We start from the raw sequence: 22,327 nt of genomic DNA on the forward strand, positions 1-22,327 counted from the left end.
GTGGATAAATGGGCCTTTACCAAAACTATGGGCCCAATAAGTAGACACGAATTAGTAAATTGACCCGACACAGAGCATTAGGTGAAATTCTAAAATTCGATTGATTTCCGTCTCTCTACTCTCGTTGCTTTGCTTCGTGCCGTCGTGCGTCTGACCTAATCAGCAATGACGAAGAAGAGGAACAAGAAGAATAGAGACGAGGAAGCTTCCATGGACGTTTCTGAATCTCAGAGCGTCTCTGAAGCTACTCCTCAAGGTAGTAAAGTAAATTCGCGTCTTGGTTTGGTACATACTCGTTTCTTCATCTGCTTAAGATTCTTGTTTGATTTTTGTTAGTGATGGACACTACGGAGACCGGTGACGGGAAACTAGCTTCTCGTGCTCGTAGCTTGTAAGCTTCTTCGAAAGTCTCTAGTTGTGTTTATATTACATAAGTCTCTAGTTGTATTTCTCTTGGTCACAAGTTTCCAACTTTCCATTGTGAATTGCTTTGTTCTTGTCCTATGAGGTTGGACCTGGAGTCATGTAGGTTGCTACTGTAATGGTTTACAAGCAGCTCAAGTTTCCACATTAGTTTAGCACTTAGGAGACCATTATGCAACATGTTGAATGAGAGAATCTCTGACTAGTTCCTCTTGTAAATTGGTTTATCATTTAGTTAGATTTATGTACTAAGGCGTGAAATTCTTAAATTTGGTTACTTTAGAACATATATTATACCATTTTGATCGGAGAAAAAGCTCCATTTTTTACTTGTTTTATGGTGTCTTTGGATCTCCTTACTTTGTGTTTTCCTTTAATCCTGATGATTTTCTTTTTTTTAGGATGAGCACGAGGAAAGGAAAACCGATGAAGAGAACGAAGATTGCAATGAATATGAAAGCTGTGGCTGTAGGTAGTAAAATAGCGAATTCTTTTATCACGTTTTGGTCCATATTCGTTTCTTCATCTTCTTAAGATTTGAGATTCAGGTGTTTACTCTTTTGATTTTTCTTCTTTGGTTTCGTTAGCCATGGACACTACGGAAACCGGTGACGTGAAACTAGCTACGGAAACCGGAGACTTGAAAGTAGCTACGGAAACCGGATACCTGAAACTAGCTACTCTTTCTCGTAACCCGTAAGCCTTTTGACAATTCCGTACTCTTCTATAGAACAATTGTTTTGAGACCGGCTTTAGCTTTGTAATATTGATTTCTCGTTAGCCATTCGATTAGTAGTTTTGGCCAGTTATGGACTCATGGTTCTCACGGGAAAATTTGTCAACTAGCTAGGTTTACATTATTTAAGTCTCAGGTTCGTTAGAAATTTCCATTGGGAATTGCTCTGTTCTGGTCCTTTGAGGTTGGACCTGGAGTCATGTAGTTTGCTACTGTCATAACACTTAGAAAACATATGCAAGCTGGTGCATGAGAGAATCTTGGATAAGTTTTGCTTGTAAACTAGTTTATCGTTTTGTTACGTTCCTCAAGTGGAATGTACCAAGACATGATGATTATATTGGATAGTTTTAGAACATATGTATACCATTTTGTTCGGAGAACAAGCTGCATTCTGGCTTATCTTTATGTTTTCTTTGGACCTCTTTACCCTTTGCTGTCCTCTAATCGTGATGATATTTCTTGATTTCTATAGGACAAACATGAAGAGAACAAAGAATGCAAGGAAGATGAAAGCCGTGGCTAAAGCTATAGCGTTGAGCGAGAAGTATGAAGCGAAAGCTACAAAGGACAAAACCAAAACCCTCAGAACTCTTTCGGCCAAGAAATTGTACGAGTGATTTTGGTTAAAAGGCTACAAAAGAAGGAAAACAGTTATAAATTTTTGATAGTTCGATTTGTCTATTTTGGTCTTGTTAACGTTTATGTTTTCTTCTAGAAAGAGCTTTTGCAATTTTGTAATCTCCTTAAGTTATCGACCTATAGAAGTTACGAGTGCTTATGGATTTTGACCAGATGGTAAAATATATTCTTTAGCAAGACTGGTTTTCTTAACAAATTTCCAATCTTCATAAAGTCATATCTCAAGTAACAAAGAAACAGGCGTACATGCGAGACTACTACTTTTAACATTAAACAATCATTCAAAGATCAAAGTGTGATAACAATGTCAAAGACATATACATATGGGCGTGTATTCTATACTACTTTTATATCCAACAATGAGCTCTTTACACAAGATTTGTTGTCTCTACCAAATCACCTTGGCTCGGTCTACTGAAATATATGCGCTATTTCGCATTGTCAGTCTGCATCTGTTACTTCTGCTTCTATGTCTACGACTGCTGTTGAGGAACCCTTTCCTGCACATTCAAACACTTAATCTCACCATTTGATATACAAGAGATATGGTTACTTGATTTGCGCAGAAGTAAAACAAAAATTTGGGTAAGTAACCTTTCTTAGGTTTAGAAGAAAACCCATTTAAGTCTTGTCCAAAAGCAGTAGTTTGGTTGGAGAATTTCACTGGTTCCTTAACAAACTTATCATCCACGACTGCATTTTCCACGATAAGAAAACACAATGCTAAATGCTTTGAAAAGAGATATACTTAGATAAATTGGAAAAAATGGAAGAATCATCTTATTACCTGAGAATGGTTGAGTACAGAAAGGGCAAAGCTGAACTTCATCATCCATCGCTGACCTGCAGACATTTTGATATTCAATCAAGCTCGATTTGGCGAAACAACAAAAACAACTGAGAGGGATTTGATTCTTGTTATATCCTTACTTGAATATCTGAAACTCATTTCCACAATTAGGACACTGCACAAGCGTAAACAGAGAGATGAAAAACCGCAAAAACTAGCTAAGTGGAACATACTCTTGACGGATTTACTCAAAACACAAGTGCTAGCTAGCTAACTTATAGTCACGAAACTGAAATTCTTGAAATGCTTTTTTAAGCTAAAGAGACAAGTAGACTTACATTGCTCTGGACAATATCTCGTTGTGCCCACCAAAAAAAGGCTCCCAAACCCAAAATTGGAACAATCACCACAATCAGCTGCAAAATTGTAAGAACTTCAGTTCACCAGCACAATTAGATAACCAGAGACATTAAATGATTAAGACTTTAGAGAGATAGAGAGAGTAATACCCAGACAGAGACAATAGCATCCAAAATCCAACCAAGCTGACCAGTCATAGAGAGATAAGTCAAGCCAATGGCCAAAGCAAGGTTTCCGAGAATCCTCCCATTTCCGTTGTTATCTCCACCATTAAACTTCAAACCCCTAACCCTAACCACCCGTCTTTTACGGTTAAGAGATTTCTCACTAGCTAGCATCCCAATATCTCCCAGACCCATCACTCGCTGTCTCTGTCTATGCTCAATCAAGCAAGCTCTCAACCCCAACTTGGTTTGGAGCATAGAAGGAGCCAAGCTCCGTCTTTTAGCGTGTAATCTGTTACTGGGTTCCTTGTTGAAACCGTCGTGTATGGAGAAGTTACAAAGGATAATCTGCGGAATCGAAGCCATCGTCTGAATTTTGATTTCCCAAACACAAAGCTCGAGTTGAGAAGGATCCACTTCAACGACAAATGATATTTCACGACAATGCTGTGTTTTAAGGTTATATTGAACATTAACAGAAACTAGAGCATCGCGGGGATAGCTCAGTTGGGAGAGCGTCAGACTGAAGATCTGAAGGTCGCGTGTTCGATCCACGCTCACCGCATTTTTGTTATTTGTCCCTACTTTAATTGAAACGCGTCGTTTAGGAACAACAAGTCTTATTTTATTTTATTTTTAATTCACTTACTTGAAACGCATCGTTTTTGACGCGTAATGAATTAAACTGTTTACCTTTGACTTGAGAGATGTAGTAGAAAAACTTTAAGATCTTCGAGAACAGACTTAAATTCATGTTGCATTAGAGTTTGATGAAAACCGATTGATTTTATTTTATTTTATATACATGTATTAAGATCGAGTGTAATAGTATATTTGTCCCATGTTCATTTTTTGGATGTATATACGACTTTTAGAAATTTATGCGTTCTCAACAAAAAGAAACCATCAAAGGTAGCCCTCTTCCGAAGAAAAATATTTGACTTTTATCAACCTTATAAACTAACAATCGAAAACTCATCCCAACACAATCTTCTACCTTCTTCTCTAATCCATATAGATTCCACACTTCAGCCAAAAAAAAAAAACGAGGATGGAGGTCCCAAAATCCTCATTGCTAATGATAATTTTTGTGGTAGCTTCATGTTTCTTGCATGTCAAGGCTTGGCATGGTCAGACTTATTGTGGTGGCAATGCGACTCCCCGATGCCAGCTCCGGTACATCGACTGTCCTGAAGAGTGCCCTACCGAAATGTTCCCCAACTCTCAGAACAAAATTTGTTGGGTTGATTGCTTTAAACCCCTTTGCGAGGCCGTGTGTCGGGGTAATTATTTAACCACCAATTTCTTTTTGTAATTGATGATATACCAATGCAGTTTAAAATTAGAATTAATAGAATTTCATCATTTTGATTAATTTTAGATTTTGAAAATATGTTTTAAGATTTGGATATGATCTTTTGTAGCGGTAAAACCCAACTGCGAATCCTATGGATCAATTTGTCTAGATCCGAGGTTCATAGGTGGTGATGGAATTGTGTTCTACTTCCATGGAAAGAGCAATGAACATTTTAGCATTGTCTCGGACCCTGACTTTCAGATCAATGCTAGGTTCACTGGTCATAGACCTGCTGGCCGCACTAGAGACTTTACATGGATCCAAGCTCTCGGCTTCCTCTTTAACTCCCACAAATTCTCCCTTGAGACCACCAAAGTCGCCACTTGGGACAGCAACCTTGATCACCTCAAGTTCACTATCGACGGCCAAGATTTAATTATCCCTCAAGAAACTTTATCCACTTGGTAATCATAGAAACTCAAATTTTACCCTATCATTTTTGTAGGTTGCGATTGTTTCAACTTTTAAACGTCATCTTTGTCTATTCGTTTAGATTTTCATGTAAACACTCATTATTTTAATGCATATTATCAGGTACTCATCCGACAAAGACATCAAGATTGAAAGGTTGACAGAGAAGAACAGTGTGATCGTGACTATCAAAGACAAAGCTGAGATCATGGTCAACGTGGTTCCAGTGACCAAAGAAGATGATAGAATCCACAACTACAAATTACCTGTAGATGACTGTTTTGCCCATTTTGAGGTCCAGTTCAAGTTTATTAATCTGTCCCCAAAAGTCGATGGAATCTTGGGACGCACTTATAGACCCGATTTTAAGAATCCGGCTAAACCAGGAGTCGTAATGCCAGTGGTGGGAGGTGAAGATAGCTTTAGGACATCTTCTCTGCTCTCTCATGTTTGCAAAACTTGTTTGTTCTCTGAAGATCCCGCCGTTGCGAGTGGCTCTGTCAAGCCCAAAAGTACATACGCATTGTTAGATTGCAGCCGTGGTGCGTCTTCCGGCTATGGACTCGTCTGCAGAAAGTAGTTACCAATACAAACTCAGTTTGCTAAGAATTACAGATATTAAAAGTATATTGTTATGTTTTGTGTACGTATAAAATTTATATGTTTGTCAAAATAAAACAGAGGAATAAGGTAATTAAGAACCAAATTCTAAAGAAAGTAATTGTAACTCAGTTATTTACATGTACCAGATTATCTAATCCTTAAGAAAACCATTATATTTTTGTTGTGCTCCAAATACGCAGTAATCATTTAGAGCCTAGCGTAAATTGATAAAAAGGTTATCTTCTATTTGAACACTGACTTCAAAACCCAACTTAATTAAGACATCAAAAGATGTTAAGCATCACACTCTTGGATCCGGCTATTAATATATACAATGTACTTTTGTTGTTTTAAGATTTCCAAAAGTCAAATTAATAAAATGAGCAGCTTATTGCAGCAAGTTACAATGCTCCTAATATAAGGACCGATAAGTGTGGATCACGCTCGTGTGGACGTAACTTCTAAAGACTTTTTCTTTATTTTTGAAGTTTCAAGTTTTTAAAGTCATATACATTTCAACTTAATGCATGTGTGGGTGATGCCCAGATAAGGCACACAAACCCGGCAACTCCCGATCTCAACGTGAAGTAAAATAGTTTATTTTAAATAAATTTACAGAGTGGCGTCTACAAATTCACAATCAACACGTTTCTTTTGACACCAGTCGACACATAATAAAACAGGAAGAATAAACTAGACATGAAGATCTCAAACACCTCTTCGTTAATGCTGTTTTTTCTTGCGGCCATGTTATGTTTCTTGCGAGCCAAGTCACAAGGAGTTTACTGCAGCAACCCTTAGGAACGATGCTTCCAAAAGTACATACTGTGTCCGCAAGAATGTCCCACCACCGGTGCCGCAAACTCTATGAACAGAGTCTGTTACGTAGAGTACTCTGCAACTCCGAGTGTCGCAGTAAGCGAAAATGCCTTTGAACTTTTTGTATTAAGCTTTTTACCAAATTTTGGGTGTTAAGTTATTCAATTCAGAACTTAAACCGTTTTGTGCAAATGGTATCAACACATAACCGGTGTAAAAATATTGGTAACCATTTATTTTTCTCTCCGTTGAGAAACATTACACATTTGTGGGCCGTCAAGTTGGATCAAACTAGTCCCCAGTCGAGCCTTTTTCCTTTGTGGAATCCTAAGCCTCACCGAATCGGTAAAAGCCCCATATAAATCCCTATTATTTACATCAATTGCCACTCTACTATCTCCAAGTTTTTTTTTTACTTTTTTCACCCATCAGTAACTTCACATCTCTCTCATTGCCTAAACTCGAATGTTTGACCCGAAACACCAAACCCACTCGAGCTGTACCCGAAACTCTGAGTCAACCCGCTCGAGTTCTGCTGCCGATTCACATGCCCACTCTCCGCCTCACCTTCCGCCGCTCGAAACGCATCGTAACCACCGTAACTCGGTAATCCATTGGTCGGAGCTAGCTCTGGAATTGGATTAAGACCTGCCAAGCTAGCCCAATCAAAGTTCCCGTTAAGAATCGTCCTGAGCGAATTCATCCGAGGAAGATTAAAAGACTGGTCTTTTATCTCCGGGAACGAATCAAGAACGTCGTCAAGCTGTGATGAAGAAGACGATGACGACCCATTCGTGCTATGCTCTTCACGACAAGCTTGAACAGGAGTAACAGCTTGTCTCTGAGATCCAGATGTTTTCTTGTAAATTCGACACAACACCCAATCATCCAACTGTAACAAAGAAGCAAACTTTATCAGATTTTGATTTCAATTTTAACGAATTTGGATCTGGGAAAGTTTCAGTCTTTATTTACCTTGGAGCTTCCATGGCTACGAGAATGTTCTATTAAGCGATACTCGTGCATAATCCAGTTGGTTTTAGTGCCTTTGGGAGCTTTTCCGGCGTAAAAGACCAGAGCTTTTTTAATCCCGACACGACGACCATCCGCCGTGATAATTTTGTCAGTACCCGTTGCTTTCCAATAACCCGACCCGGCTACTCTATTGGGTCTTGACCCGTTCGGATATTTCCGATCTCTTGGGCTAAAGAAATACCATTCCTTCTCTCCAAACAAAGCCTTACCTAAATAGTTACAATTATACTCCCTTTAGTTTTAACATTTTCTCAAATTAAACCCAAAAGTATGACAATTGAAAATAACACCCTACAAATGTGAAACATGTTTGCTTACTTGGCAAATCCCAAGGATCGAACTTGTAGAGATCGATGTCTCCGATGACCTGGAGAGAGAAATGATAGCCTGCAACTTTCCGACATAGATACTGAACAAGAAGCTCTTCATCTGTCGGATAAAATCTAAAACCTGGTGGCAAACTCAACTGGGCTAACGGATCTTTCTCTCTAACACCCATTTATACTCTTCTACTTCGATTCCTCAGCAACCAAAAAAAAAAAGATTTCAAGTTTCGAACTCTAAAAACCCAAATTATATGTTTTTGTTTTTATGTTCGTCGATCTTTTGGACAATATAGTAAGTAGTTGGTTTATATAGGCTACGGAAAAGCCAAAGGTTCTTCAAGGATAAGTACGGTCGTCCTTGTCTTACTGTTCTAAAATCTAATTACGATTTTCTTTGTGGACCCGTTTAACCATTTAGATACTGCCACGTCTATGAACTGGCCGACCTTATCGATGTGTTGTACAATATTTTCCAGCGATATAAATGTGCAAAAAACACGAGGAAAATTTTCTCATGAGTAAGAAATTTGTGTACTACGATTATGAGAAAAGTCCGCTGAGTGATTGCAGTAATTTATTTTTTCTTATTCCATCGTGACATGTAAAATGTCTAAATATTTACTAGAAATATTCTAATTATAGTAAGTTTTTTTCCACTGAGAAAGCAATGAAGCTTTATTATTTCTATATTCGACTATATTGGTGCCGTTCGGGTGCATGAACCGTCAGGAAAAGCTAAAGTTTATCGACACGTGTTAAGCCAGTTGTCCTTTCTTCTAGAATTTTGATCAAAAGCCTAACAACGATGTGTATCAAAATGCTCCAAATAATTAGAGGCCAGTTCGATATTTAGTTTGTCCTGAAGCACTCGATCACTACATAGATTGGAGTCAGAAAAAGAAAAGAAGAAGCACTAACTATTTGACAGATAAATCTATTGAGTAAAACAAATGGCACTAAGACGTTTTTATGAACAAAAGAGTATTAATCAGACACGCGTGGAATGCATTTTCCCGTCCGTGTGAATTGTACACGTGTTGGGAGAGTTAGGCAAGACTTCAATATAAAAGAATCAAAAGAGACAAAAAAGAAGAAAAAGTAATAATAAAAACAGCAGAAAATATTGAACAAGTGTACAAACTACAAAGTTCTAACTAAAATAAATTGAAAAGATACGTTAACATAAGACACGTATATACAGAACACTAATAGTATGATTTTAATATTTTTTAGTTAAAGATAATAACATTTGAGAATATATGATCGTTTGTATTATACCATTAAGATTATCTCACAAATGTAGCAAGTAGTCTCTTTGTTTTTGATTAAAGGATAAATTTCAAGTTTTGTCAGAACAACTAAATTCGATTTTTATATATATTTCAATGATTATCTCATAAAAGACTTATTTCATATATTTTAGTTTATATTTAAACAAAAAGAGGTTAATTAGGGTTTCGTTCACTCAAGAAATACTAGAAATGGCCTAAGAAGTTGACAAGTGAATATTTGGACCATGCTGAACAGGTCAGAGAAGCCTTTTTATATATAAACATGTGACGCGATTCAAAGAACTCGATTCTTCTTCTTCTTGATAATTCTTTTTTTTTTGTTCTTAATTATTATTATTCTCTACAAATCGTTTTCAATTGCTTTTCGGATTTTTAGATTTTAGTGAACGTGGAGAATTCTTGTTCACAGAGAGATGGACATGCCCACCCATTTCTTTTGTAAGATAATAATTTCTGAATATCAGCAAAGATACGACAAGTTTGGTTCAACGATTCGCATAACTGCAAAATGTGTTGATAAGAAACTCATCAATCGCTATTCAATTAGCGTATAATGCTCTTATGATCCTGACAAAAAAATAAATTAAGAGATATGGTTTTGATGACAATGAGGTAAAGAACAGATTGCCATAATCTAAACTTGTTCAAAAAATTCTTCAATGAATTTATTTTATTTTAATAACATTTTTCTACTTTTTTTTCAAAAATACATTTTAATTGACAGAAATTTACCACTTTTGCGATAAATATCGTTGGTGACGTTTAAATCATTTTAATATTTGTTTAGAGAATAAATAGGTAGACTTCTATTTAATGAGTTCTAAACGTATATTATATATGGTCTTTTCTAAAGTATGTTTTTCTCTGCCAAGTTACATGTTGGTTAAAGCTTTAAAAGAGATAAGGTGATCACGAAGGTTTACCAAAAAGAAAAAGAGAGAAAACAAAAACAAAAGGCATTATGCTTTCTAAATGCATAGTCTATATATGCACTCTACATTTGTACATAATTAATTCGACAATACTTATAGTAGATAAGCAAAATCTGGACTACATAATTAATTCGACACTCATAATTGATTTAGTGATGACTATTCCATTCTGAATTTTAGACTCTTCTAAAATTTTGTAGATGGTAGCACCTAATCTATATAGAGATCGATGATTCTTAGACCCTTTTTTACCAATGAAATGTTTAAATAGTTCCCACTTCAACACAATTCTTCCAAAAATGACAAACTTCAACATATATATATATATATATATATATATATATATATATATATATATATAGTTTTAAATGAACTTAAAAACATAAATTGGAAAATGGTTATTAATTAAGAAGACAATTCTAAGTGTAAAATAGCGATCTGTAGCTGCAATTGTTTTCTGAAATTGTTGAATAATTATTTTGTTCGTATATATGATGAATAGCGTACAACATACAAAACAATCAGCTGGTTTATATATTAAAAATAAAATGAGAAACTAAGAAGGCCGCAATGGGTACCAGCGACTAATTAATTAACTTTTTAAGTCCTCTTCCTAATTTTCTTTAAACAGAAAAATTAAAATAATTTTATTATCTCATTTATGTAAATTAGAGTTTTATGTTTTCTCAAACGCTTGATGTCTTGTTTTTTTTGTTCTTTAATTTTATTTATAACACATAAAAACGTTACTTTGCAAGAAACTACAAAAAAAATTGGCTGAATTTTTTAGGGTATTGTCTGGAAACCAAGTTAAATCATTGTTCCCCTAACACCACTTATTGCTTGAAGTAATCTCAAATAATGGGTTATGTGATCATATCATTTGGATAGGAGGCTTGGAAGCCCATAGACCATAGTACGTTTACTATATATGCACCACAAATTCGTCAGCAGCTCGAATACAATTTCTTCATTTGGTTTTTGGTTTATATCAGAATATGACTTTTTAAAAGTGATCAGATAAAACCGCGTGAGCTAAAAATGTCTTTAGATGTACGAATTAATGAAGACTGGAATGATAACGTGTAAAGTGTGTTGGACTGGGAGCGCATACCAATAAGCAAACATGAATTTGGCTTTGAACTTTCCTTTTATACACACACAGAACATGTTCTTCACATTATACTACTTAGATTCTGATATAACTTGGACCACTTCAGCCGGACCAAATCAATCTCTCAAACTATAATTGATTTAACAAAAAACAATAATGCAATAAGAACTTATTGCTGTTATACATTCGTTCTTAATTACTCAAAAAAGTTCTAAAATCAAAAACAAATAAAAAGTGGAGATTATAACTAAGTAATCAGCCAGATTTGGTCTTACCAATCCTCGTCAAAGCGATATAAGCTATAACTCTATAAACAACAAGCATCGCAGTTAAAGCTAAGGCAGAGACTAATCCACTATTAAACCCTATATGCTTGATACCTTCAAAGTCACCAACATGACACCTCAATTTCCCATTATCGCCACATGGATACAACTCATTCGCCGTGTACTGACCCAATATCAGTAGTTTATATGTATAGTAACCGATTGATACGTATTTAATCCAAGAGATGAACACTGGTACATGTTGAACGTAGTATCCTCCTGCTAACAAAAACGTGAGCATTATGACTGACCCGAGTGTTGTGGCTGACTTCTGGTCCATAACTAGGGCACCTAGGGCTAGCCCTAGCCCACCCGAGACAAGGACATGGACGAGGAGTACCAAAAGGGTCACAAAAAAGTTTGCGAGGTTATGGTTTAGACCGGCCATCCAATATGTGATGACAAGAAAACAAGTTGGTAATATAAGCTCCATTGGTAGATCCCCGACTACTCGGGACAGGAAGTAAGGCGAGAGCCTGTACATCCCCGAAGAACGTTCTTTCTGGAGCATTGCTCGCTCTTGAGGAAATGTGAAGATTTGTTGGAAGAGAGGGAAGAATGCCCAAAAGGATGAGATAAAGAACAACAGCCCTATCTGCAACAATAAACCACAAGTATGGTCACCTCATGGATATAGACAATGATGTAGACAAAAGTGTGTAGTTAAAGCTAAAATACCTGATCTTGTAATCGAGAAATTTTCGTTTGCCACCAAAGAAGACCACAGAGGAAAGAGACGATGAATATCTGAGCAACTTTCATGCCAGAGAAAGAATCGTGACGCCTTTGCTTAAGGCCTCTCTTCAAAAGAACACAAAACTGCTGCCACCACGTCGTTGGCCAGTCTCCATAGGTATTGGTCGCTACACGAGAACTCTCTCTTGGTTTGTTACATAGATCATCTTGTCCTTTAACCTCATTGATAACACTGTCCAACAGGTTTGTCTTGTAAAACGCAACTAGAGCTGCCTTCATAGCCTCTGGTCTTTGGGATTCATCTGATCCAACACCTATAGAAGTATAATATATCCATGTGAGATTCAACACGGAGACACAAAAAACTATAATATGACGGCTTACTTGGCCAGCAAGATATCACAAGGAGAGGCTTACCGTTTGCGATGTCCAAGAGAAAATCCGAGGGATTAATCCTTTCGACTAAGGGGGAGTATCCAACGCTAGCAAAATAATCCATAGCATTGGATCCAAGCCCGAAGTAGACCGGATTACCTTCTGAAAGGAGCAGAAGCTTATCAAACATATAGAACAACCTACTAGAAGGTTGATGAATTGTAGTCACGACCGTTCTCCCACCACGAGCCAGTTCCCACAAAATCGACACAATCCTTTGAGCAGTGGTAGAATCAAGCCCAGAAGTGGGCTCATCAAGAAAGAGCAAACTAGGGTTTATAAGAATCTCTTGCCCTATACTAACCCTTTTCCTCTCACCACCTGAAACACCTCTCAAGAAGGGTCCTCCAATGATAGTATCCTTACATCTGTCTAGACCCAGTTCAGTCATGACTGCCTTAGCTTGTTTGATCTTCTCTTGTTTTTTAAAAGAATTAGGAAGCCTAAGAAGCGCAGTGAATACTAGAGTTTCCGTAACAGTCAAGTTAGGGTAAAGAGCATCATCTTGAGTCACGAAACCCGTAGTTCGTTTCACAGCTTTGGATAATGGCTTGTTATTGTAAGATATGTTCCCTGTGAGCTTTCCTTTACCTTCCCCAACCCGTCCTCCTAAAGCCGTCAACAAGCTGGTCTTGCCGCTCCCGGAGGGACCAAGCATAGCCAAGATCTCTCCCGGTTTGACGATCCCTGTTAAGCCCTTCAAGATGGTTCGCTCCTCGGTTTTGTCATTCTTTCCGAAACAGCCTTGTGAATCCTTCAGCTTCACCGTGTACACAAGGTTCTCAAACTGCTCCAAAACATCAAGACCAAGATTGAATTAAAAAAAAACATCAAAACAAGATTGAATAAACAAGGTTCTTGAAAGATTATTTAATATATATATGCCCTAATAATATGAAAAGTTCTCAATACTATTAATACACAAAGCAGCACTTTTAACCTAATGAACCACGGTGTGTTCTCCATGTATCATAACTAAAAAGATGCATATAATAATTATAAAGTATGTATCAAGGTGATAACAAGATTTATCTATAAACAAACATACCTTTAAGGTAACAGGATTATTAGCCTTTTTGAAAATTGAAAAAGGAAGAGATCGATCATCGTTGGTCTTCGCGATCGGGGTTTCAACATCCATAGAAACCTCTTGATTATCCATCCCCAACAATGATCGATCTATAAAGCTTTACTCTCAGATAACTAAGGATTAAAGCTGAATCAATCGAAAGGAAATCAAATATTTGCTCTTCCACTAATTAAGGAAGTATTTGTTGAAGTTGAATCGAGAAGGAGAACAATTGCTAATAGTATTTTATTTTGTTGGCTTAGGGAGTTCTAAAGACAGAAAACAAAACTAAAAAACTCTAAAGTCTTTTATTTAGCTAAATAAATAGAAATTAGGGTTCACGTAAGGCAAGTGAGAGAGCGTTTTAAGGATATATAGAAGGAAGATTCTTTAGAGAATGCTTCTGTTACTAAGCACGCTTTTATTGTGGGATGTTTGTTTCGATTGGCCGAAAAAAAAATTAATTAGAAATCAATCTGAGAATCTTCTATTTGCTATTCTTTTATTTTGCTTTTTAGATAATTATATATTATTCATACAATCTTTAATTGCGCTTTTGTTTCGTCCAACGATTGGTTAATATTTAATAATTAATTTATTATTGATAACCTAGATAAAATTAAGCATTGTAAAGTTAAGTTAAAAATAAAGATATTTGAGACGAATACTCTTTTACCTCTATAATTTATTTATATTAGTCGTGTGCATAATAAAATACGAATAACAGAAATCTTTATATAAATTTCAAAAACATGATACCACTAGATTTAAATATAGAAAAATCCTAAACCAAATAGAAAACCCAAATTTTTAGTCACCTTGAAATAATAGGAAGAGAACAAAACTGAATGGCAAAGCATTAAGGAGATGTAATCACCACTTACGAAATCAATGGTGGGGGATTCGCAAGTGAAACGTAAGAATTGAGCACGCGATCATCCACTAAAAACGATATTTAAGTGCTCATGACTGATATGGACGATGAAGACCCTCCATCAGACCATCGCATTTACTGCTAGCCAACGGATTCATATTTCACATAGAGCATTGTGATTCGTTTTTTTAAATAAAAATATTACAAACATACAGTGATTGAATAATTCACCATCGGATAGGAGATTATGGTTCGAGTCTTCCCATCACAATTTCAATCATTAATTGTTGGTTAACTAGTAAGAATATTCAGTTTTTCCACACATTTTGGAGATTATAAGTTAGGATTCTATAATTTGATCCGAGTACTCATGTTATCAAAAAAGAATTGTTTTATAAAAAAAGGTGCAATCAAATATAGTTGCATTTTACATATAGAACGAAGAAGTCTACTTTGAGGGGAATATGGTTGCATTCAGTAACATTTTTTAGTGAAAGTTTAATCGTCAGTGCTTAGACCTTTTCCACTGAACGAAAAGGCCTTAACCTGCATTTTCTCCACTCTCATATGAGATTCAATTTGTATGGAAACTAAAAATGTAGGTACTTTACTCTTACAATTATTAAAGTTTAATTGGATTAAAACATATTATGTAGTAATCTCCTTTCAAGTTAAGGATTAAGTTTCAAAAAAAGAAAGTCCAAGCGAATCCTCTGGATGAGACAGAGAGTTATGAAATTACATCTTTAAAGACCGTTAGCTGAGTCAACTTCCGGTGGTTGCAACCCCCACACATAAAATAAGAAAATTGGTCCAAATATTGTATTGTCACTCTCGTCTACAGTTCAACGTACCCCTCACAAAAAGCTTTAGCCATAACTAGTCTCAAGTATCGAGTTTATTATCGAAGACATTAGTGAGATTGCAAAGGAAAAGAAGTGGAAGATATGATAGCTGAAACGGGAATGGTGATGGTAGGTGTTTTGGGATTATGGGCACGCTTTGTCCGAAAACCGCTCCTTCAATTCACCGGAGAAATGATGCAAGTAATCTCCGAAGTCGTGTCGAGGATGTGTCAACCAGATACAACATCTTATGCTACTCTTTCTTCAACTGCTAATTAATAACCCTCCTCCCAATATCGTCGGAAGGTGATAACATATTTAAATTTAGAGTTACATATAACTTTTTTTAACCTTGTTATTTGTAGGTTCTCGATTCTATAATATATACGTTTTTCGTTTTCTTTTGAATGTTAAAATTATGGATCAACAAAAGAAAAGTTATATACCTGGTTTTGTGTTCCTCTCTCGACATATGATATATATGTTTACATGAAAGCTTAACCGCAATAGAGTACTAGTGAGGCATCATAGAGGCTTAGTAGATCTATTTTAGGCGAAGCTGCACGACATCAGTAAATTGATTGATAATCAAAGGTTTAGAAATCGCAAAAACCATATGTGATTAGAATAACGACATCGGAAGAAGATGTGTTCTCGGGTTCATGAAGCTGATCCACATAAATTAGAGCACGTGTATAAATGAGTCTCGTTATAATAACGACATATATATGATTTATTCGGTTTGTTTGATTCGGGTACACTAAAATTAGGTTCGGTTCAGATTTGGTTTTGATTTTCTATTTTGGTGTTACCGTTTCTGCTAAGATCGTTGATTGTCTGCTTCATTTGCTTTTACTTCGTCCACAAAGTTTTACGAGAAAGGTTGGCACGGGACTTACGGGTCCCCATTGACCTGGTTCATATGTGGTTCCTAGTTCAAGTCGTTTGATCTTAATTTCGGCTACTTTTTATAATTAATTATTTGGGTTTGGGCTGGGCCATGTAAGCCCAATATAAAAACAAAAAAACACACAGTTTCACTAACGACGTAGAACCATGGAAAATTTTACTCATGGGCCTATTTGCTTCAATCATCTTTCTTTTTTGTCACTTCTTGATGCCTTGTCTCTTATTTGGACCACAAAATATCTGTTGCAGCAACAAAGGAAAAAAAGTTGTAAACGTTTAATTTGTTTTCTGTTTATAATGTAAATGTAACAAAATCTCAAGAAAAGTAATAATGAAACATTCGTTTCTCAATATCCTTTGACAAGAAGTATAAGAAGAAAAGTAGCTACAATTGATCAATCACGTGACCCACATTAGTATTAATCACAATACTTAATAATTGCTTATAATTATTACAAACACAACTTCACTGTGACTATTCTTGAGTTGGTTCTTCCTACAAGTGGTTATATATCTTTTGACGATAATCTTGTGATATGAATTAATGAAGCATATGTTCTAACTAACAATGGAAAACTTTCTGGTGACTACCCACTTTACCATCATTAATGATTATAATTTCCAACCTTACACTATATAACGTATCAAACAGATAGCAAATTTACATTTTGCAATTATTAAGAACTTCAAGCACTTATCTTGTGCAATAAGGTCGTCGCCCCATTCTCAACCTCACATGGTTAGTTATGAAATCATTTGTGTATTTCGATTGTCTCCCCTCCAAGCTAAGATAAATCATAATTACTAAACATCATAAAACCTCACACTGCTATCTTTGCAGTATATTCTACTATTATCTTTATCTTGAGTAACTGTTACTATCATTTGTCTCTCTTCGTACCCAAGTTTTGACATGTGACATGTCAACTAACACTTTCACTTCCAACAAAACACTTGTTTATTCAAATTCATACTATACACTTCTCATATAATTTACGAACATTTTCTGTTGTCGTATAAAATATTTCTATACAATTTATGCTGTTTTCTTATTCTCAGTTTCTCACCATACAATACTAACAGTAATAGAATATGTGTCTATCGGTGAAGTGGGTGTGTCGGCGTACATAACGAAGGGACCAAATTGATCATTTATTAAATATTTAATCAAAAGAAGAAAAACAAAAAGAATCAAAAACCTCCATGAAATAAAATAAAATCCTCTCTCTTCTTCTTCATGTGAATGTCTGAGTTTCAATGCATGTGCTCGCTCTTGGATCTCAATCGTTCTTCTACAGCTTTTTCTTCACTCTCTTCTCTATCCCTTAGCTGTCACGAAACATTCTCTTTCACTCTTCCCTTCTCTCTCCCCAAAATAAATCAGAAACCTATCAACATTCTTCAACAGCCACAAGTAAAATTTATAGACATTTCTGTCTGAAGAAGAAAAAGATTGAATTTTTTTGCTTGTTGTGGGTTCTTTAATGGATCCAAGAACAAGACTTGACTATGCTCTGTTTCAGCTCACACCAACTAGAACAAGGTAGTTTAGTTGGTAGATTCTTTTTGTTTATTACCATTTTTGTCACAGTCTTATGTTGATGATTCTGATTCTCTAAATTTTGTTGACTCTCTGTATTAAAGATGTGATCTTGTGATATTCTCTGGTGGTGAGAATGAGAAACTTGCTTCTGGGATTTTTCAACCTTTCGTTACGCATCTCAAGAGCGTTAGTGATCAGATTTCTAAAGGTGGATACTCCGTTACTCTCCGTCCTTCCTCCGTTGGTGTTCCTTGGTTTACTAAAGTGACCCTTCAGAGGTAAAGTCTCGCTGTCTCCTAACAAAGTTTAAAACTTTATGTCATGAACACTAAAATTTGATTGTTTTGTTTCCGATTTTGGGGAACAGATTTGTGCGATTTGTGACTACTCCGGAGGTTCTTGAGAGGTCTGTAACATTAGAGAAGGAGATTGAGCAGATCGAGGATTCGATTCAAGCTAATGCAGCCGCCATTGCCGGTGAAGCTGAAGGTATGTTTGGACATAGAATCAGAGATTTTCAAAATTGGTAATTTAACACATAGAAATATAAAAATGTTCAATCCTTTTTCAACATTGTGTAATCTTGTTCATATGTAGGAAACGAGTTGGGTGGTACATGGACTTCTCAAAAGTCTACGGCTTTATCAAAGGTGAGTTTTTTTCTGTTCACTCTCTTAGATGCCAAAACTTGAGTTATTGCTTAATGTTTCAATTGTTGTGGACTCTGTGTATGTGTAGACGAAAGGGGAAACTGATGGAGACACTGTGGAAGAAAATTCGAAGTAAGTTTTAAGTAGTGTTTTCCCTGTTGGTCTTGTGAGTTGAGTTTACTGTTTCTGTGAAGTTGATTGATCCTGATAAGGGTGAATTGAATGGAATAGGGTTGGTCTTCAGCGTGTTCTGGAGAACCGTAAAGCGGCTTTGTGCAAAGAGCAAGCGATGGCTTATGCTCGAGCTTTGGTTGTTGGGTTTGAACTTGACTACATGGATGACCTCTTTTCGTTTGCTGATGCTTTCGGAGCTTCGCGGTTAAGGTATGTAGCTAAACCATTCATGTCGTTGTGTTATTTGTAAGCATTTGTAACGAAATTATGAATGAACTTGTGTTCTTTTTGCATCCAGGGAAGCGTGTGTTAACTTTGTGGACTTGTGCAAGAGAAAGAACGAGGATAGAATGTGGGTGGACCAAATCACTGCTATGCAAGCATTTCCTAGGCCTGAATTAACGTTCATGGGTGACTCTGGGATCGTACTCGCTGGTGAAGAGAATGATTTGTTGAATGCTACAAACGTAAAGCATGGAAACTCTATGGATGCCTCGAGCCAGGGTAGCTTTGAGACTGGCCAAGGTCCTTATTAACATTAATTCTTATTTATTCATTAGATGATGCTTGCATTTGGTTTCTTTTCGGTTGGTAACTAAAGCTGAATTAACTGTATTGTGCAGAAGGGAGAGCTCAAATGGCAATGCCGTGGCCAAACCAGTTTCCTCAGTACATGCAGAACTTTCAAGGACATGGGTATCCGCCTCCTTATATGTTTCCGGGGATGCAAGGTCAATCACCATATTTCCATGGGAATATGCAATGGCCTGTAAACATGGGAGATGTGGAGTCAAATGAGAAGTCTTCCAAGAAGAAAAAGAAGAAGAAGAAGAATAAGAAGAAGTCGAAGCAAGATGAATCTGCCGAGCCAAGCGATAATTCCAGTACTGAGACCGAATCAGAAGACGGAAATGAAGGAAAGAAACAATCCAGGAAAGTGGTTATCCGCAACATAAATTATATAACTTCAAAGAGGAATGGAGCGAAGGAGAGTGATTCAGATGAGTCTGGAGAAGAAGAAGGGTTTGTGGATGGAGATTCTATTAAGCAGCAAGTAGAAGAAGCCATTGGCTCAGTGGAGAGACGTCATAAATCGACTTCACACCGTCAGAGGAAACACAAAAGTCACAACGGTGATGATGATTCAAGTAACAAGGAAACTAAGGGGAATGATAATTGGGATGCCTTCCAGAATCTTCTTTTGAAAGACAATGATTCAGAGCCAGAAGAATTACTACGTATATCATCAACTGCGTTAAATATGGCGTCTGAAGTTGTGAGAAAGAGAGAACCGCCTTCTGATGATTCATTCTTGGTTGCAATTGGAAATGAGGATTGGGGAAGAGAAACCAGCATTGAGAAATTCAATGCAGGTGAGAATGTTCGGATAATAAGGAAAGGGAACAACTATGACGAGGAGATGTTGAATCCGGGTAGAAGCGATGAATCAAGAAGCTATTCGCAGGCAGAGATGTCGGTTCATGATGGGAAGCTCAGAACCAGAAATGAGGCGGAAGAAGACTGGTTCATACGTAACCAAGCTGGTCCAGAAACAGATCCAAGTCTTGTCAAAACATTTGTAGGAGACCATTTCCACTTAAATAAGAGCAGTGAGAGAGATGTCCTGACCGATGACTCTTTCATGATCCATTCTCGTGTTGAGAACCAAGTAGAAGATTCTCGGTTAAGGACAGAAATCATGGACTTAGACGTTTACGGAACCACCCAACAAGAAAACAGTGCCCCGGAGAACACTCCGCATGAACCAGATGACCTATACATGGTTCTTGGACGGGAACAAGATGTTAAACCTACATTGTTACCATGGACCCCTGAAATTGACTTTGAGACTAACACTTTGGCTCAAAGAACAAGCAGAATCGATTTGATAACTGCCACAAAGGCCTCTGCAGGTGAACAAACCTTAGATGGTAAAGAAAAGAAGAGTCGTGGTATCTCCAAGGGGAAGGATGCAAAGTCAAGAGCATCAAGTAGACCTGACCCGGCGTCAAAAGCCAAGAGACCTGCTTGGGGAAGTAGAGCTGCTGTCTCCAAGTCCAAATCCGAGATGGTAAGTTCCGTAACCGCTTTTCGTCTTTCTTGATTAGTTTCCTTCTCTCATCTGGATTTGGTTTTTTGATAGGAGGAAGAGAGAAAGAAGAGAATGGAGGAACTTTTAATTCAGAGGCAAAAGAGAATTGCGGAGAAGAGTTCCGGTGGTAGTGTATCAAGTTCTTTAGCGTCCAAGAAAACTCCTACTGTGACCAAGTCAGTGAAGAGCTCGATAAAGAATGAGAAGACTCCTGAAGCCGCGCAGTCAAAGGCTAAGCCAGTACTGAGAAGTTCCACCATTGAGCGCCTTGCTGTTGCTCGGACCGCTCCAAAGGAGCCACAGCAAAAACCAGTAATCAAAAGAACATCAAAACCTTCAGGATACAAGACAGAGAAAGCTCAGGAAAAGAAATCGAGTAAAATAGGTCAATCAGATGCGAAAAGTGTGGAACTTTCTCGTGACCCGAGTCTCGAAATCAAGGAAACGGTGGTGGAAGATTCACATTCTTACTTGTCAGAGAAGCAAGTTGATGCACTTCCTGCTGTTGCTTCTGTTGATGATTTCAAAGACATTAAAGAATTGCATAGCTTGCCATCAGAAGAAACGGCCAGAGTAAAGAACAGACCGAATGAAATCATAGCAGAGAAAGTACAAGATCAGACGAAGATCGATGATCAGGAAACAGTGAAGAATACATCTGTTTCTGAAGATAAGCAAATCACCACGAAGCATTACTCAGAGGATGTTGGAGAAGTCCAGGCTTCACAGGAAAAACCGGTGTCTCCAAAGAAGTCGGTGACTTTTTCAGAGACAAACATGGAGGAGAAGTATTATTTCTCACCAGCGGTCTCAGAGATTGACATCTCAACGCCACCTGCTACTGAAGCAGATCATTCGAGGAAGAAATGGAACAGTGAAGAGACGTCTCCCAAGGCAACGGCTAAAGTCTTCAGGAAGCTTCTTATGTTCGGAAGGAAAAAGTAAAACCGACGTTGGAATTCTTCTTCTCCGGCATCATCGAACCTTTGTTTTGAGACGACGTCATGTTGAGTTCAGTTAAAAAGCCTCTCTTATTCTTTAAATTTTTCCTTGTGTGATATTAAATACTGTTTTTCATTTTATTGTTGTTATCAGTTTGATTTGTCTGTTTATATTACATTTGTTGATGTGTTGTTTATAGCATTGAAAGTGGGCATTTGAGTGTGTATAAAAAATTGGTTTGGTGAGTTGAATAATGTAAGAATCTTTTGTATTTTTCTAATTAAACTGTTTATGATCATTAGGAGAACAATATATGGGGATGTGTTGGAATCATGAATCGTAGGTTAAATCCTACAAGAGGAAAAGCTTCAGGAGACAGAGAAGATGAAGAGAAGAGAAGAAAGGAAGAAGAAGAAGAAGTCGTGACAAAGAAAGTCAGCTAATAGACATATCTCCGCTATTTAAAGTCGAGTCTAAGCCTTTATACACTTAAAGGTTGAGGGTTCGAACCCTTGTTATGTCTTTTTGCCCTAAAAGAAAAAAACTTTCTCATGAAATTCCGTGAGATGATTCTTCCATTCTAAGCATTTGGTTCTGTTAGATTGATAAAGAAGTCTCCTACAGTACCAAGGCAATGTGCCATCCATCTACAATTTGTATAACTATATCTTTTGGTAACATGTTCCCATCAAGTGGGAATCTAATTCCCCTGTTATTCTTTTCACGTTCTAAGCATTTTTCAAGCTGTTTACCATTTTGAAACTTAGT

The 22,327-nt window shown here is 36.9% G+C and overlaps 7 protein-coding genes, 1 long non-coding RNA gene and 1 other non-coding gene across 13 annotated transcripts; 5 read left to right on the forward strand and 4 right to left on the reverse strand.

The window, feature by feature from the left end:
- Positions 1–69: 69 nt before the first annotated feature.
- AT4G27380 (uncharacterized protein) lies at positions 70–1,991 on the forward strand. The gene is made up of 5 exons (NM_118872.4): positions 70–256; positions 337–391; positions 825–895; positions 1,011–1,119; positions 1,635–1,991. The coding sequence occupies exons 1-5, from the start codon at positions 166–168 to the stop codon at positions 1,777–1,779; spliced, it is 471 nt and encodes a 156-aa protein (NP_567771.1). The 5' UTR covers positions 70–165; the 3' UTR covers positions 1,780–1,991.
- On the reverse strand, positions 1,965–3,600 carry AT4G27390 (uncharacterized protein). Its single transcript, NM_118873.3, has 6 exons — positions 3,101–3,600; positions 2,930–3,007; positions 2,732–2,766; positions 2,589–2,644; positions 2,396–2,494; positions 1,965–2,301 (listed from the first exon to the last, which is right to left on the reverse strand). Exons 1-6 carry the CDS (start codon positions 3,479–3,481, stop codon positions 2,243–2,245), a joined length of 708 nt encoding a protein of 235 aa, NP_567772.1. The 5' UTR covers positions 3,482–3,600; the 3' UTR covers positions 1,965–2,242.
- A 7-nt stretch (positions 3,601–3,607) lies between these two features.
- On the forward strand, positions 3,608–3,680 carry AT4G27395. The gene has a single exon. It is a non-coding gene; the product is annotated as a tRNA-Phe (tRNA).
- A 412-nt stretch (positions 3,681–4,092) lies between these two features.
- Positions 4,093–5,669, forward strand: AT4G27400 (Late embryogenesis abundant (LEA) protein-like protein). The gene is made up of 3 exons (NM_118874.3): positions 4,093–4,398; positions 4,540–4,876; positions 5,007–5,669. Exons 1-3 carry the CDS (start codon positions 4,167–4,169, stop codon positions 5,461–5,463), a joined length of 1,026 nt encoding a protein of 341 aa, NP_194470.1. The 5' UTR covers positions 4,093–4,166; the 3' UTR covers positions 5,464–5,669.
- Positions 5,670–6,017: 348 nt separating this feature from the next.
- RD26 (NAC (No Apical Meristem) domain transcriptional regulator superfamily protein) lies at positions 6,018–7,996 on the reverse strand (the record flags this gene model as incomplete). 3 transcript variants are annotated; one of them, NM_118875.4, is made up of 3 exons in its annotated part: positions 6,018–7,197; positions 7,281–7,549; positions 7,659–7,996. In NM_118875.4, 3 exons carry the CDS (start codon positions 7,837–7,839, stop codon positions 6,754–6,756), a joined length of 894 nt encoding a protein of 297 aa, NP_567773.1. In that variant the 3' UTR covers positions 6,018–6,753. The 3 variants fall into 3 exon arrangements, with proteins under 3 accessions (NP_567773.1, NP_849457.1, NP_001078452.1); NM_001084983.1 differs by having other exon boundaries at positions 6,726–7,197; positions 7,281–7,572; positions 7,631–7,839; NM_179126.1 differs by having other exon boundaries at positions 6,714–7,197; positions 7,281–7,687.
- Positions 7,997–9,373: 1,377 nt separating this feature from the next.
- AT4G27415 (uncharacterized protein) lies at positions 9,374–9,876 on the forward strand. Of its 2 annotated transcripts, NM_202896.1 has the most exons (2): positions 9,374–9,570; positions 9,831–9,876. In NM_202896.1, the coding sequence occupies exon 1, from the start codon at positions 9,378–9,380 to the stop codon at positions 9,510–9,512; it is 135 nt and encodes a 44-aa protein (NP_974625.1). In that variant the 5' UTR covers positions 9,374–9,377; the 3' UTR covers positions 9,513–9,570; positions 9,831–9,876. The 2 variants fall into 2 exon arrangements, with proteins under 2 accessions (NP_974625.1, NP_974626.1); NM_202897.1 differs by lacking the exon at positions 9,831–9,876 and having other exon boundaries at positions 9,374–9,660.
- A 1,148-nt stretch (positions 9,877–11,024) lies between these two features.
- On the reverse strand, positions 11,025–13,623 carry ABCG9 (ABC-2 type transporter family protein; the record flags this gene model as incomplete). Its single annotated transcript, NM_118876.4, has 4 exons — positions 11,025–11,925; positions 12,009–12,340; positions 12,444–13,248; positions 13,510–13,623. The coding sequence occupies 4 exons, from the start codon at positions 13,621–13,623 to the stop codon at positions 11,260–11,262; spliced, it is 1,917 nt and encodes a 638-aa protein (NP_194472.3). The 3' UTR covers positions 11,025–11,259.
- A 1,621-nt stretch (positions 13,624–15,244) lies between these two features.
- On the reverse strand, positions 15,245–15,559 carry AT4G07815. The gene has a single exon (NR_142160.1). It is a non-coding gene; the product is annotated as an other RNA (long non-coding RNA).
- Positions 15,560–16,832: 1,273 nt separating this feature from the next.
- CIP7 (COP1-interacting protein 7) lies at positions 16,833–22,287 on the forward strand. Of its 2 annotated transcripts, NM_001125596.2 has the most exons (10): positions 17,505–17,701; positions 17,803–17,979; positions 18,069–18,190; positions 18,299–18,351; positions 18,440–18,483; positions 18,583–18,735; positions 18,824–19,050; positions 19,149–20,596; positions 20,669–21,633; positions 21,862–22,200. In NM_001125596.2, exons 1-9 carry the CDS (start codon positions 17,643–17,645, stop codon positions 21,560–21,562), a joined length of 3,177 nt encoding a protein of 1,058 aa, NP_001119068.1. In that variant the 5' UTR covers positions 17,505–17,642; the 3' UTR covers positions 21,563–21,633; positions 21,862–22,200. The 2 variants fall into 2 exon arrangements, with proteins under 2 accessions (NP_194473.1, NP_001119068.1); NM_118877.4 differs by having other exon boundaries at positions 16,833–17,701; positions 20,669–22,287.
- Positions 22,288–22,327: the final 40 nt, after the last annotated feature.

This window comes from Arabidopsis thaliana, chromosome 4, assembly GCF_000001735.4.
Source record: "Arabidopsis thaliana chromosome 4, partial sequence".
Lineage (NCBI taxonomy): Eukaryota > Viridiplantae > Streptophyta > Magnoliopsida > Brassicales > Brassicaceae > Arabidopsis > Arabidopsis thaliana.